The sequence below is a fragment of the Artibeus jamaicensis genome, unplaced genomic scaffold, assembly GCF_021234435.1.
Source record: "Artibeus jamaicensis isolate MK-2021 breed Jamaican fruit bat unplaced genomic scaffold, CSHL_Jam_final scaffold_369, whole genome shotgun sequence".
NCBI lineage: Eukaryota > Metazoa > Chordata > Mammalia > Chiroptera > Phyllostomidae > Artibeus > Artibeus jamaicensis.
The window spans coordinates 39550185-39565766 of NW_026522042.1; the positions used below are offsets into that span (position 1 = coordinate 39550185).

At 38.9% G+C, this 15582-nt stretch overlaps 1 protein-coding gene across 1 annotated transcript in view; it reads left to right on the forward strand.

Moving 5' to 3' along the window:
• CWC27 (CWC27 spliceosome associated cyclophilin) overlaps window positions 1-13943 on the forward strand; it is a 184706-nt gene extending 170763 nt beyond the window's left edge. The window contains exon 14 of the mRNA XM_037150808.2: window positions 13509-13943. Coding sequence (XP_037006703.2) covers window positions 13509-13671 — 163 coding nt within the window. The 3' untranslated portion in view covers window positions 13672-13943. The remainder of the gene's footprint in view (window positions 1-13508) is intronic.
• The last annotated feature ends 1639 nt before the right edge of the window (window positions 13944-15582 follow it).

Below are 15582 nucleotides of genomic sequence, written 5' to 3' on the forward strand. Positions count from 1 at the left end.
TAAACTTTATAAATACACTTTATATTTAAAAATATAAATGTATAGTTTAAGTGCAGTTTTAGGTTCACAGCAAAACAGCAGAAAGTACAGGGTCCTCATTTCGGCCTGTCTGCATTCCCCCCATACACACACAGCCATGCCAACCATCAACATCCCATTCCAGAGTGGTACAATATTACACATCGTTATCACTTCGAGTCCATACATTAGTGCTCACTCTGGGTGGTGTACCTTCTGTGGGTTTAGACAAATACAAAATAAGATGTGTCCACCATTATAGTGTCCTGCAGAATACTTTCACCACTCTAAAAATTCTCTGTGCTCTGATTGTTCATCTCTTCCTGTCTCCTAACCTTGTCAACCATTGATCTTTTCACTGTGTCTACAGTTTTGCCTTTTCCAGAATATCATATACTACATAGTGTTTTCAGGTTGTCCTCTTCCATTTAGTAATGTGCATGTGAGTTTCCTCCATGTCTTTTTCATGACTGTGTAGTTTATTTCTTCTTAGCACTGAATAATATTTCACCATCTGGGTGTGGCAGAGTTTATCCATTTATCTACTGAAGGACATCTTGTTTACTTCCAGGTTTGGCAATTATGAATAAAGCTGCTATGAATGTTTGTGTAAACCTAAGTTTTTGGGTAAATACCAAGGAGCATGATTGTTGTGTCATGTGTTTAGTTTCCTAAGAAACCGCCAAGCTGCCAGAGTAGCTGTATCGTTCTGTACCTCCGCCAGCACTGAACGGGAGTTCCTGGTGCTCCACGTCCCCGCCTGCATTCAGTGTTGTCAGTGTCAGGGATGTTGCCCTTTCTCGTAATAGGTGTGTAGGGGAATCTCGTTGCTTTAATTTGTAATTTCCTAATGACCTCTGGTGTTGACCGTGCTTTCACATGACATTTGCCATCTGTAGATCTACTTTGGTGAGGTGTCTGCTAAGGGTTTTTGTCCACTTTTTAATCAGGTTGTTCATTTTCTTATTGTTGAGTTTCAAGTGTACTTTGTATATATGAGTATCTATCCTTTATCAGATGTCTTTTGTAAATATGTTCTCCCAGTCTGTGGCTTCTCTTGTTGTTTTGACATTGTTTTTCTTTTTTTTTCTTATTTTTCTTGATGGTTTCATTCTTTATTTATTTATTGATTTTGTTTTAGTTTCAGGTGGACAGCATAGTGGTTAGACAATCATATACCTTATAATGTGCTCCCCTCAGTATTTCCAGTACTCCCCTGGCACCGTACACAGTTACGACAGTATTATTGACTATATTCCCTGTACTGTGCTTTACATCCCCATGACTGTTTTGTAACTGCCAGTTGTACTTCTTAATCCCCTCACCTTTTCCACCCAGTCCTTGTAACCACCCTCCCCACTTCTGGTACTGTTTTTCACAGAGCAGAAATTGTTAATTTTAATGAAGTCCAGCTTACCCATTATTTCACATGCATTACCTGTTTCGTGTTATCTGAAAAGTCACTGCTATACCCAAGGTCATGTAGGTTTTGTCCTCTGTTATCATGTAGGAGTTTTATACTTTTGCATTTTACATGTAGGTCTGTGATCCATTTTAAGGTAATTTTGTGAAGGGTCTAAAGACTGTGTCTGGATACATTTGGGGGGTAGGGGCATGTAGAACGTTTCTCTTTCTCAGACTTTTTTTTTTTTTGACACATCTGCAGAAGTACTTTAATGTGAAATTTAATTTTTTCTTTTAAAACCACTGGTTAAGTATCTTTTTAACCAATTATAAATTATTCAGTCCTGGCTAGTGTGGCTTAGTGGATTGAGTGCCAGCCTGTGAACCAAAGGGTCTCCAGTTCTATTCCCAGTCAGGGCACATGCCTGGGTTGCGGGCTGGTTCCCTGCAGGCCAGTTCCCAGCAGGGGATGCATGAAAGGCAACCATACATTGATGTTTCTCTTCCTCTCTCCCTCCCTTCCCCTCTCTCCAAAAATAAATAAATAAATAAATAAATAAATAAATAAATAAATAAATAAATAAATAAATAAATAAAATATTTTTTAAAAATAAGTTATTCAGCCCTGGCTGGTACAGCTCAGTGAATTGAGCATGGACGGGCCTGTGAACCAGAAGATCGAGGTTCGATTCCCAGTCAGGGCACATGCCTGGGTTGCAGGCCAGTTCCCAGCAGGGAACACACGAGAGGCAACATACATTGATATTTCTCTCCCTCTCTCCCTCCCTTCCCCTCTAAAGATAAATAAATAAAATCTTTTAAAATTTTAAATAAATAAATAAAAATAAAATAAGTTATTTAAATTAATCAAATTATACAAAATAAATGAGTAGAAGTCACTTATACCTGACTTTAAATTAAATATGCATCTTTGTTATACCTTTTTTACCCTTACTCTTCTACCAGTAGTAGGAGATGATGGTGGTTCTGGATCTCACCAATTCATTCTTGAAGCAGATACTTGCATGTGCTACACAGTTGACCTTTGGACAGCTTGGGTTGGAACTGTAAGAGCGCACTTATATGCAGACTCTTTTTTCAGTAAGTACAGTCAGACCCTTTCATCTGCATCCTCAGCTTCAACCAACCATGAACTGAAATGGTATTTTTGCATTGCCAACTGCAGTCTCCAAACCATGGATTCCCAACCGTGAATCAAAAACACTGCCTTTGCTCTTAGGTTGGTTGAATTCACAAACATGAAGGTCCAACCATAATTAAGCGTGAGGGAGTCCAAAGTTACACAGACTTGCTGGCACTCTAACCAACCCCCTTGGCGTCGTTCTCGGGTCAACTGTATCTCAGGCAGCCTGTTGGGACCTTCATGCTGTCTTCTCTCATTACCCCTCACAAGAGCCTCTTGGGGCCCACCAGTTAGGGGCCAGTTGTGGTGGATTTGTTTCTTGTACCTCCATCAGGTAATTGGTATTACTTCCATTCTATAGATGAGGAAACTGAGGCTCAAAGAAATTAGGTTATTTGCCCAAGATCACACAGTAGTGAATGGTGAGATTGTGGATCACACATAAAAGCCCATGATGCTTCCAGAACACCAGCTTCTACCAACAGTGGTTTCATTGTGAAGTAATGATCAGTGGGATAAGAAAAAAAATTCATCTTGACTTTTAGAAACCTTTGATTCTAAATAATGTGTCTTCTGGAGCTAGTTACAGCATTTGTCACCCATTCTCATCTTTGGAATGCCTACCACATTTCCTTTAAAGAAATGCATCCTCCTGCAGGCTTTCTACAGTCCCACGTATCGAATTATCTCCTGTTTATACGGTGCGTTGTTGAATCAGACTGCCTGGGTTTAAATCCCTCCCCTGACAGTGACTGCTGAGTGACCTGAGCAAGCAACATCTCCTGCGAGATGCAGTTTCTTCACCTGTAACAAACCTCCTTCAGAGTTATGTTAGAATGAAGGGAGACGATTCGCGTAATGTAGTCAGCACGGTGCCTGACCTGGAGGAGATGCTCAGGAAATATTCGGTGTAGGAAAGGGAGGAGGGTGCGCAGGACGGGGTTCGTGTGGCTGTGGCCGACCAATTACTCAAGCAGCACAAACTAAACATTCTAAATCAAACTGGCAGACTGTCAGTTACACAGCCCTCTCATAACAACCTCAAAGAAAACTACACATACAGAAAAGGTGAATGGTAAATTACTTCAGATAGGTTATCTATGACCTAGAAAAATGTAGAAATATGCATTAAATTTGCTAGTGCTCAGTGGTTCTATTTTAAAACTTGCTGAGAAAAAGAGAAAAGTATAGTTAAAGCAAGTTGTTTCACTCAATGGAGATTATAAAATGCTGAGTCTTGCAGAATTTAGTGAATTTAAATTTAGCAATCACGTAGAAAGAGGAGAATGGTCAAGATTACCTTTTCTATGCTGGGTCTGTACCATCGTAGATTTTGGACTCTCTCCAGAATCTTTTTTGTTTTTTTTCTTTTTAGCAGACAGCATTTTGGAACAGATAAAAGCTATGTAAGCATAAGTGGTTTATTTCTATTGGAAAGAAAATGTAAAGACCAAGGGTCCTTGGGATTAGCAGGTATAATAAAAAGCCATTTCACAAGGGTAGTTCCAGATAACAACCAAGCCAGCATAAAAGGAAAGTTTCCATTATATATAGGCAGTCAACAGATTATCAACAAGCACTCTGGTACTTTAACTAAATCTGAAAGTTAAATGCTTTAAACAGGATAGAAAAATCAAAGTAGTAAGAAGATGCATAACTTATATGTAGTTGTTTGTATTTCTTTAAAGGAGTTTTAAACAACATGTCATTTTACATTCCAGTTATTACATGAACTTAATACTAATAGTCATATTGATTTTTCAAATAACCTAATTTCTATTTATGTGTTCAATATATAAAACATTTTTAAAAGGACAGAAAAGACAAAAACACTGGTAATTTTATATCCCACAAATAATCATTATTAAATGCTTTAAATCTATCCTCATATATTTATATATACCCTTTTTCCAAGAATGGAAAAATTCATCCAGTTTTTTATGATAAGCCTTCATCAGTGAATAAGCCAGTAATTAAATTATTTTGCAAATTCACTGTTACTTTGTTGGGCTGAAGGATATAAAACTGCTGAGTCATGTGTTGGGTTTTTTTTTTTATTTGTACTTTAAATATAAGAAAATACAGTTTGTATCTGTTTACTTTGATGAGTTTTGACAGTTGTAAACATTCACATAAACACCACCAATCCAAGGTGTATTTGCATTACCCAGAAGGTCCCGACCTCCAGGCAGTCCCCTGTCCCCAGCCACTCTGATTTCTGTCTGCTCAGGTTTGCCCTTGATGACATTTTTCTTAGATTACATTCCAGAAAGTTGAATCATTTATTCCTGTACCAGCAGTGAATGAAGTTGCTACTTTCTCCTTACTCTAGGTCTTATGTAGTATGCATGTGTTATAATGTATCACACATAACAGGTATAGCTATACTAATCTTTGCCAGCTTCTATCTTGTATGTTGTGTTTCTTTGTTTACTGGTAAAGTTGAACTTTTAAAATGTGTTAATTGACCATTTATATTTTATTATTGTGGTTGTGGTTGTTAATTGTACAGCCTAATGATTATTTATCTCTTCTTGATTTACAAAAGCTCTTAAATATTAAGGATATTACTTTTTGTTTTGAATAGTTTTACAAGTCTGTCATTGTCTTACAGTTTTTCTGGACATTTTTATTTTGCTTTGTTTTTAACATGGAGTTTGAAGTGTGCATGGCCAAGTCTGGCGATCTTCTTCATGTCTTCTGCCCACTGTCAGTCTTCGGGTCTTCTTAATCCCAGGATTGTGTAAATACCTAGTTATATCTTTCTCTGGTATTTTTATGGTTTTGTTTTTCCTTTATTTTGACATCTTTAATCCACATGGAATTGATTTGTTGTATTATATTATGTTAATATTATAGTTTTTTCTAAATTGCTAACCACAAATAATCATGTTTCCCTACTGATATTAACATGTCCTTTATCATAAAGTAAAGTCTTATATATTTTTTTCAGTTACTTTTATTATCCTACTTGGATTTTTCTATCTATTCCTGGGTCAATACCTCACTGCTAAATTACTGTAGCAATATAATACTATATAGTATCTGGTAAACAAGTTGGACCTTTATTTGTTCAACATGTATTTTTCCTTTAAAAGCTTAAGCAGCTGGATAATGTGCTATAATTATTTTTTGTTAGTTAACTACACCTGGAAAAAGCATAGACAATTGACCATGGAATCAATAAAAAGGCTCCATTATTTAACAGGTGGCCACTACCTGAATTACGGCCCTAGTGCCAAAAAGGAAATAATCAGTCTTTAGACAAACCCTCTACTTTCAAAGTGATGGAAAAGATCACATGTGGAAAATAAGTAGCATGAGAAATAAAAAAGAACAGAATTGAGAATATTTGATTGCCATTTTCTGTTATAAGTATATAACCATGTTTATGAGACATGTGATCAGATTTTTTTTCCATTTCTCTGGTACTGAACAACAGCACAAGGGATTAACAAAGTCATCAACCTCTTACAAAAGTAAGACAACCTGTTACTTTTATTTTATTTAATGTGAATCTCCAGGACATCTGGGATGGCTACATATAAATGCAAACCACAAAATCCTTTTCAAAAGACATCCATTAGTAATCTTTCTACTACCCACCATTTTGAATCACTGTTATCTCTTCTCCCTTCTGGTATTAATGCAGATAAGTTAAATATAATAATATTGTTCTGTTCCTTGTGTGCAGGTAATTCAGACGACCATGACGGGTAAAATATTGGGCTCCAGCTATTTTTTCATAAAAATAAAAGTTATAGTAAAAAGCTACCTTTTACTGAACATTTACAAAGTACAAGTCAATCTTTTTTAAACCTGTAAGCTAGATATTGGTCTTATACCCAAATTACATGGCAGAAAAGTGAGGCACAGAAAAGTTAAGTAACTCGGGTCAAGATCTAGGAGTTGTAGAACTCGGAAATAGTCAGTCATGCCAGGCTCACTAGTTTAATTCTGTTTGTTTTTTGAAGACATTATCTCTTGTGATTTTCTGTTGCAGCCACCTCTCTAACTGAGCTAGCCTGTGTATTTTTCATCCTTTCAGATAAACTAGCACTGCTGATGTTTTCACTATAGTAGTCATGCCAACCAGTGACTGCAGGACTTCCTTGACTCTTGGTCAGAAATTGTGTAACCCTGTAAATCACGGAAGATATTAAGTTCATATCCCTAATATTATAATCATTGTATTACTTGAAGAATTAAAAATCAAAAAGTTACTTAAAAGTTTGCCCAACTTGAGCACGAAGTTCCTGCCACACCTGCGTGTCTTTTTTCACAGAAATGTAAATAGCTGGGTGCTGCGGAGTGCGGGGTGGGAGTCAGGCCCACCTGGGAGTCCCAGCTTGGACGAGTACAGCTGTGTGACCTGCGGCAAATCCCACCCCCTTTCCAACCCTGTTCTTTATCGTGTAAACTGGGGGGAATAGCAGTACCTTTCTGGTAGGTTAGGTTGTGGGTTAAATGAGATGCTGTTTTTAAAGGATTTAGCAGGATGTCTGGAACAATCAGCGCTCAATAAATGTTTGGCTGTTTTCATGTACAGTGTTGTCATTGATATTTTTAAGAATTTATTTCTCTAGATTTGACTGCTGTCAGTAGAGCCATCAACATGATCACTGTAGTTTCTACTCTTTCTGTAACATTTGACAGTTCCTGTGACCTTTTCTTAGTTAACACATAATGAGTTGCAGTGGTTAACATTAGTTTCTTTTGTAATTCTTAACATTCTGAAATAAAACAAATTTGAGACTTGAGACCTCACAGTGAACAGTAATTACTCATTAATGAAATAGTATTTTTTTCCTTGAGGCTAGTACTAAAAAGAAAGGGGAGGATATCAATCGTAAATATAATTTAAATACAAAGCAAAAGAATATCATCACTTTGGAAAGCATATAATCATAAGCTTAGTGTAAGTAAATGTTTGCTTCCCTTCCTGTGTCTGAGCCAAGCCCTCAGGTAGTGAGACGTGAAGCCCGGAGGGATGTGATTAGCCCCCAGGTCTCCTGGTGAGTGCGCTCGTTTTGTACAGGAGTGTAAATGGTGCTCTTTCATAAATAGGCCTTGCCACAGTTGCTGACCCTGGAAAGGTGATTGTTTCCATTCTAAGCCCCCTATTTAATCCCTGACATCATTTCTTTTTCTGCCATTTTTCTTCTAAAAGAAGGAAGCCCTTCTGTATTAACTCTACTTTCATATAGTTTGCCCTGAAATAAGTTGCTATCACAGTAGGGCAGTTTGCTCTGTTCGTGGGTTTGTTTTTAGAGACAGGCAGATAGTCATGTGTCCCAGCTGCTTACTGGGCCTGTTTGATTGCGAACTCTACCTTCCCTGTGTTTTGTTGGTTCACTGGCCATAGTTATGTTACTGGCTGAGTGGTTGTTTAAACCCAGGGCAGGTGTAAGAATGCACGTTACTGATTTATTCTGGAAAGGCTCTTAAATCTTTCCAACTGTGTCCTGCTGAGTGTTAAGTATATTAGATAGGCAAGAAAGCCAAGAAACTGCATTCCCATGTTGCTGAAGATGTTTTGAAAATCACATCTTTCACATTCAATCCATCCATACTCAAAATCTATTATAGACACTATGATATGATTTCTTTTTTTTATTATGCCATTACATTTGTTCTGTTCCCCCCTCTGTTCCCCTCCACCCTACACACCCCTCCCCCACCATTCCCCTCCCTTAATTCATGAACACGTCTCAAGTTCTTTAGATTCTGTATTTCCCCTACTATTCTTACCCTCCCCCTATCTATTTTCTATCTACTGTGTATACTACTTATTTTCTGTAACCTTTTTTTTTAACTGAGGGAAACAAAAGTCATTTTTAAGAGTTGGCTTTTCAAAACCACAAACTGAGGGAAGAATATTAACATTTGTTCAAAGTTCAAAGCAAAGGAGATTTTCCCTTAACGGTGAACAGTAAAAGAAAATCTATAGGTTTTCATCTTTTGTTCTTGACTCAAAGGCCAGTGTCCATTTTCCTCTGTGTTTGGTTTACCTGATGCCCTATTTCTCTATACTTATTTCTGTTTGTTCCTGCTTTTCTTCTGTCAAATTTAAGTCTCTCTTCTGAATGTTCACCACTTGTCTGGTGTTTTTCTTCATCTCTGTTCTGTTCCTCGCAGCCATCTCTGCCCCATGCCCTGCTGTTCTGCTGCTCAGGAAGAAGGTCAGTGACCTTACTTCACTAGACTTGTTTTCACATCCTTGGATCTCTGAACTCATTCATGTTTTATCTCTCTGTCTCTTCTTATCAATTAATATAAGCTCTACTATGTGCATTGAAAAAAGATTCACACTTTTTTCATAGGTCTGTTTCTTTAAATCTTTAACTTCTTAATTCCTAAAGAAGCTTTGAACATTTGGGAAAAGGGAACCTTAAGTTAGATGAGTCAGGGATAGCTTTTACCTAAATATTATATTTTGATAGTTAAAATACAGAAATAAGAGAATCATTCAATTGAATTTTTAAATATTCTGGAAATCATAGGCAAATGTCAAAATAATTAAACCAAATTGCCATTTATATTTTAAACAGTATCAAAAGTGAATTGAGAAGCATAGAAGAATTTGCATTTGATACAGGGCTCTAAGATGAGACTCTGAAAAACACTGCTCTAAAAAAATATCCTACTTTGTTCTACCTTGGGCGTCCTAGGAAACAGAAATGAGCCTGAGGTCTGTCCCACGTGTGTGCTGAGTGGGGCCAGGTCGTGGGAAGGTGGGTTGGGCTGATCATGAGACTTTCTGCAGAGTCTCTTAGATGTTTTAGAAGTTTGTCATAGAAATAAAGGACAGTCCTTGCCCACAAAAGCAGGGTCAAGTGTCAGTTCAGCAAACCAGCAAGTACCAGCCAGCAGGCCTGGCCCTGACCCTGACAAAGGGTCTGAAGGCTTTGATTCACAACACAAATCACCATTCTTGGCACTGGGAATACAGCTGTGAACGAGACTCAAACTGTCTCGAATAACTGACACTCTGTTCACAATTAAGTAAACAGGCAATTACAGAATGGTGAGCACTGATGAAAGAAACGAAATGAGGTTGGTGAGAGAGGGCGATCCCATTGTTAGAGGGTTTTCAGGGTTGGACTGAGGTATTTCGGTCTCACACAATACCTGGTGGTTCCCGCCCAGAGGGTTGCCGCGGAAGAAACGTGCGAGGGCGTTGTTCGGAGCCTTGTTCAGAGCCTTCGAAGGGTCACGAGAAGGAGAAACAGTGCAGGCGTAGAGCAGTTCGGGCACCCACACCAGTCTGGGGCTGAGTGCTAATAAGTTCCTAAATTTGGGAAACGTGGAAATGGGCGGGAGTGGATTAAAGAATTCCCAGTGGAAAAGAGGGCTGTTTTCATTACGTAAACACAACTCATTGCAATGCATTTCAGTCAGAAGGGAATTATTAATATTGGAATTCTAGTTCGAGCTTCTTACCGTGTGTCTGAGAATCGGTACCTCTGTTGCGTTTCCCATTAATCTTAAGTGCTGTCATATCTTACTTTATTTCACAACTGTGTGAAAACATTAAAAGCTGGTTGTCAAATTAGTGAGGTTAGTCAAGGTCCAGGTCCTTCTCAAAGAATCTGTTGTTTACTTTTGTTTATAATCTCACACAGTCTCATAACAACCACAAAAAAAACCCTTCTCCATCAAACACAACCTTTATGAAATTGGTAACCCTCCATATTTCTATAATTACACTAAAGTTAGTGCTCTGATTGATGATCTGAGTTTATGTAAAACTTTTTATTAATAAGATCTCATTTTTATCTTTGCCTTCAAGTGAACAAACTCTAAGTTTTTCATATATAAATGACCACCGTGTACTTAATTCTCACTGCTCGTTTTGGGCCAGTTCCATGACCAGTCACAGAGTGGATAGCACTGAGTTATTGTTACGCACAAAATTATAAAGTACCAGACCCTGTGTACGCACGTGAAGTCTGTCGTGGAAGTCTGCCTGTGTATTCTCACAGGAGACTATACAATGTGGGCATGCTTTCAGTTCACGCAGTCTGTGATTCGCAGAGGCGCACAGGTCGGGAGTTGATTATGCTGAAAATCATAATAACTGTTTTGTTTGCTTTTGAAAATGAAGTGATTGAAGCATGTTGAAAGATAAATGGGTGAAACATTTTTGATTATGCTTTTATTCCTATTAAAGATGAAATATTATTGCTGAGTAACCAGCCATGCTAAGTATTATGATATTAAAGCTGAAGTAGTTTGTAAGCTGATAGCCCCTCTTTCCTCTGGGCTTAGGTTTGTTATTAATCAAAATGTTGGACTTGTTTAGTGCAGTGGTGTATGAAACAAACAGTCGAAAAAGACAGCTACTTTAATCTACAGGGTTTTGGGGTTTTTTTGAAAATTTGTGGGCAAATCCCTTTCTCTCTTTGTGTGGTTCCTGTGTCTAGATGTCCTTTCTTATACCAGAGCCAACTCAAGCCAATAGTTGCACAATTCTCTCCTAGCACAGGAAGAAAGAAGGTGCCTTTTTATTATTTTAATTGACAAATTCTGGTACAGTCATTTTAAATATGGACAGTCCCTACTAGAAATGGAGATTTCACAAAACCCATCTGTATTTGGGAGCAGAAAAGGGGATAATTTTTAAAAATAGACAAATGTGTGTGCGGACAGTATTATAGTTAACTAAGATAGTGGGGGGGTGTACATCAACATAGGAACTTTGAATAAACTATTTTAAAGGGCATACAATGGCAGCTACCTCCCAGTTGGGCTCAGGCGACTGCACAGTCACTTGGAAAGCTGCTGGGCTCCCCATCATGTGTGACAAAGGACCTGTAGCAGGACAGCCTCGCCATTCTTCCAAACTCGGTCCGCGACAGTGGCAGTACACTTACAGTTTCTGAAAGGTGAACTTTGTGGGGAATGCAACAGAGTCTAAGAAGTGTCCAAGGAAAAAGACCATCTCTTAATATCTGAAACAAAGGGCTAACTTTAGTGTTTACTGAAGTAAGGAAGAGCTATATGCCTTTAGACACAGTCTCTGAGCAAAGCAGGTCACAAATCTTTTTACAGATTTTGGGGTTAGGGATTGTCTCGGGGGGACTTCAGCCTCAGAAGTTCATTATTCAGGAGAGACTGTCAGTGACTGGCTGGCTTTCAGAAGCATTTTCACCGGAGTGAGTCTGCCACTGATTGGCGAGCTCTTAAAAGCAGAAGGCTGTCACTGATTAGTGGCTTTCAGAGGTGTGTTCACTGAAGTGAGTTATCACTGATCACTGAGGCTGGGGGCCAGGGGGGTCATCATTAATTGATTAAACCCAGTGTGACTGTTTCCGATCGGATGTAGTGGTCACTTTTCCAGCTACACAGTTGTACAACTTTTCCACAGTTGTACAGTGGTCACTGTACAACAACCAGCCTTTTCCTAGGAGTTGGAGATTGATTTATTCTCAGAAGCCGATACTTAAACACTGTAGGAAATTGAATGCACAAGAAAATCAGACTCTGAGGAATCCATCTGAATAAGCAGTGATCCTGTGGTACATTTTCCAAGTAAGGGTATTTACTAAAGCAACAGGAAGTATCAAGAGTCAAGAGTTCTCACATGTGAGATTGTATTTTCATGTATTATTGAGATCAGTTACGAATTTGATATAAATAATGTATTTTTAATAATAAACTATAGAAATGTGAATGTAATTTGCCTCATGTAGTAAATTAAAATAGACTCTAGATCATCTGTATAATAATATCACTCACAGTCACTGCATTCCAATCAGCTTTGTCTGGGATGAAAAGAGTTGGGAATGGTAGTAAGACTCAACCTGTCAGCCCTGGTGAGCTGTAGCTATTGAACCCTTATTAATTATAGTATCACTAATATTGTAACATTTTATTTCCCTCCCAAAATCTTTCTAGGATTTAAAATCTGAGTATACCCTAGGTAGTTGGTCATATAAGTAAACTTCGCCCTGTGTTTGTGCTACTGCAGGGAAAAAGAAACTACTGTAATATTTGAGTTTCGTCTGAAAGTTATACTGGCGTATGTGGAGTGTTAATCCTATAGGCAATTTACTCTGTCTGCTCTGACAAAGGACAGTGCTTTGTACGCTTGCTTCAAAAATTGCTTACAGAACTAGTGGGAAAACTTTAGTAGTTTTGTTTACATATAAAAACTGAACTTTTCCTCTTTCCAGATTCATTCAACAGCCCTGAAACCTGGTCGTTTGATTCCCCCATTTATTCCTGACACCTCCTAATGGGGACAGAGCTAATCACCTACATATTTCCCTGCTGCTAAGGATAGCCAGCTTATGACCACTTAGGAGTCAAGCACATGTTGATACCTTAAGACCAGTAAGCATTTGATAAAGTGGGAGAGCAGGATGGTTAGATTTGTTGTAATCAACAGTAGGAGGAAATTAGTCCGCAGAGGTGTGCCAAAAGCTTAGTTTCCTTTTGTATGAAAAAATATATATATTTAACTCAGCAACTCCACAGAAAGGGGTGTCATAATACCATTGGAACAAGAATTTTCTTAGCAAATTACCTACTCTTGACCCATTTAACTACTCAAAACAAAAAAAATCAGGTAGAGCTGGTTTATTGTCAGGGTTGTGCTCTGCAGCCTGGCTCACTCTGGCTAAGAGAGTGCGCTCCTTAAAGGAGGCCCACAGAATGTTCTCTGGGTTTAGTTTAAGGCTTCTGTGTAGCCTAGTTCTGTGCTTCTGTGTAGAACTCTTTCGCAACTAGAAGTACAAGCCAACCGAACAACCTACAGATGTCTTTCAAATTCATGTATTTTCTGAGAAGTTGGTTTCCATGCAGTACAAGCACCAATGAACAATAAACCCATCTTGCTGTTCTGTCCCCTTAGAGTTCATTATGCCATGGTGAGTGTAGGACAGAACTTCCACTCTGTCCACACCCAAATCACTGAACTCTCTCTCTCCCTCTTTAGGATGTCACACGTACTTCAGTTTGAGGACAAGAGCAGGAAAGTGAAAGATGCAAGCATGCAAGACTCAGACACGTTTGAAATCTATGACCCTCGGAATCCAGTGAATAAAAGAAGAAGGGAAGAGAGCAAAAAGCTGATGAGAGAGAAAAAAGAAAGAAGATAGAAGTGACAGTACTGGTAGCCAGAACTCGTTGAAAGCGTGCCTGCAGTAAATGGCCTTGTAGCAGCCCTTGCTCCCCCCAGTACCACTTACAGGCATGGGAAGCGGCCTTTCCGAACCTGTTGTCCGGTCCGGTTTTGAAAATCAACTGTCTTGTTATGTAAATTGCAGACTGACATAAACAAATGCTTTTGGTACACAGTTTTATTCCTTATTGACCTTTTCTATTGCCAAATGTGAAATAAAATGCACTTTCCTTCCAGCTTTTATGTTAACATTTGCAGACTGTGCAAGCCTATTTGTGTTTTTTTACCCTAAACTATGTGAAGACTTCATTTTCGATATTTTTAATAAGAAGTTCTTGCCAAAAGAGTATTTGAGGAAAACCTCCCTGGCATTCTGTTACCATGGTACTAACTTTGGAATATAATTTTCTTAAAAATCTATAATATAAAGATTGATTCTTTTTGTTTTGTGTATACATATCTAAAAATAGCCAAACCAGGACGACCTGATAGCCCCATGCCCTTGCATGGTGAGAACCCTCAAGCGAGCATTCACACCTGCGCCTGGGTTAGCCTGGCTCCTTGCACACCCCAGCCTGGGGCGGGGCCGCGGGCCCACCCCCAGACTCCCTAGTCCAGCAGCCACAGCATCGCTCGCAGGGGCCCCAGCTGGCAGCCCCTCTCCCTGAGAATTCAGCCTGTGGTGGCGATCGTTCATACTGGTTATTTACTACATATTATCTATATTTAGTCCGGTTTTTTTCCTAGAATCCGAATGCTAAAATTATACCACAGGCAAACTTTCAGTTACCTCAAAAAACCTCACCAGCCACAACTTTTCAGATAGGGCCCCATCAGCTCTCTCTTTCAGAATGCCACCCCATAGGCTTCTCCAGGAGCACCAGTTCTCAGAATGCGGCCCCAGGCACCACTCCTGCAGCAGGGACTTCAGGAGCATCGCATGGGGGCATGTGAGAAATGCAGGTTCTTCTTGTACTGCCCCCCACCCCACCCCCTTCAGACAAATGAATCTGGAACTTCCATGGGGCTTGTTGAAGAGCAGGGGGTTCACTCTCCAGAGATTGGCAGTATCTCCTGAGGTTAAAGACGTGCCTATCGGTGACTCAAAAACCGTAATCCTAGGTCTGTAACCTAAGGAAATTCTCACATGTTGCTCAAGGAGACCTGTGCTAAGTATACATTGAAACATCAACCAATGAATGAGTAAGTTGTATATCAATACTATGGAATACTTTGTAGTGGTAAATAATGATCAGTAAACTAAAGCTATACATATTAGCTTGAGTATAATATGAAAAAAGGAGACCATCTATATAAAAATTTAAAACACACAACATACTTTTATATATTGTTTATGGATGTATGCTATGTAGCAAAAACAAAACACATGTGGAAATAATGATTACCACTGAGGAGGCAGAGGGAGTATACAAGGAGCTTTGCTTGTACTTGTAACGTTTTATTTCTTAAGGTAGAGGGTGAGATCAATCCTCATCATAGTATTCTCTATACATTTTAGTATGCCTGAACTATTCCATAATTTTTTCTTTATGATCATATCTAGAACCTGAAGTGAGAAGATGGGACTCCCAGTACTAACAAGAACCATTTCTTTTTGCTTCAGGACACAGAAAGCTTCAAAGAGGAGGGGAGGAACAGGATAGTGGGAACTGTCAACCCGTTCAAATGCAGGGGGGTCAAAGTCAAAGCCACCACAAAGCCAGCCAGTGTTGAGCAGTACGTCTTACATCCTCACCACAAAGTTGTCATTTTGGTTATGTTACAGATGTTCCCAAAGCAATACCCATGGGGTTTCTGTCAGTTACTAGGAAATGTGTTACCCCTTGATGTGTTTGCATTGAAGTGCCTCGCAGGTTTCCATACACCA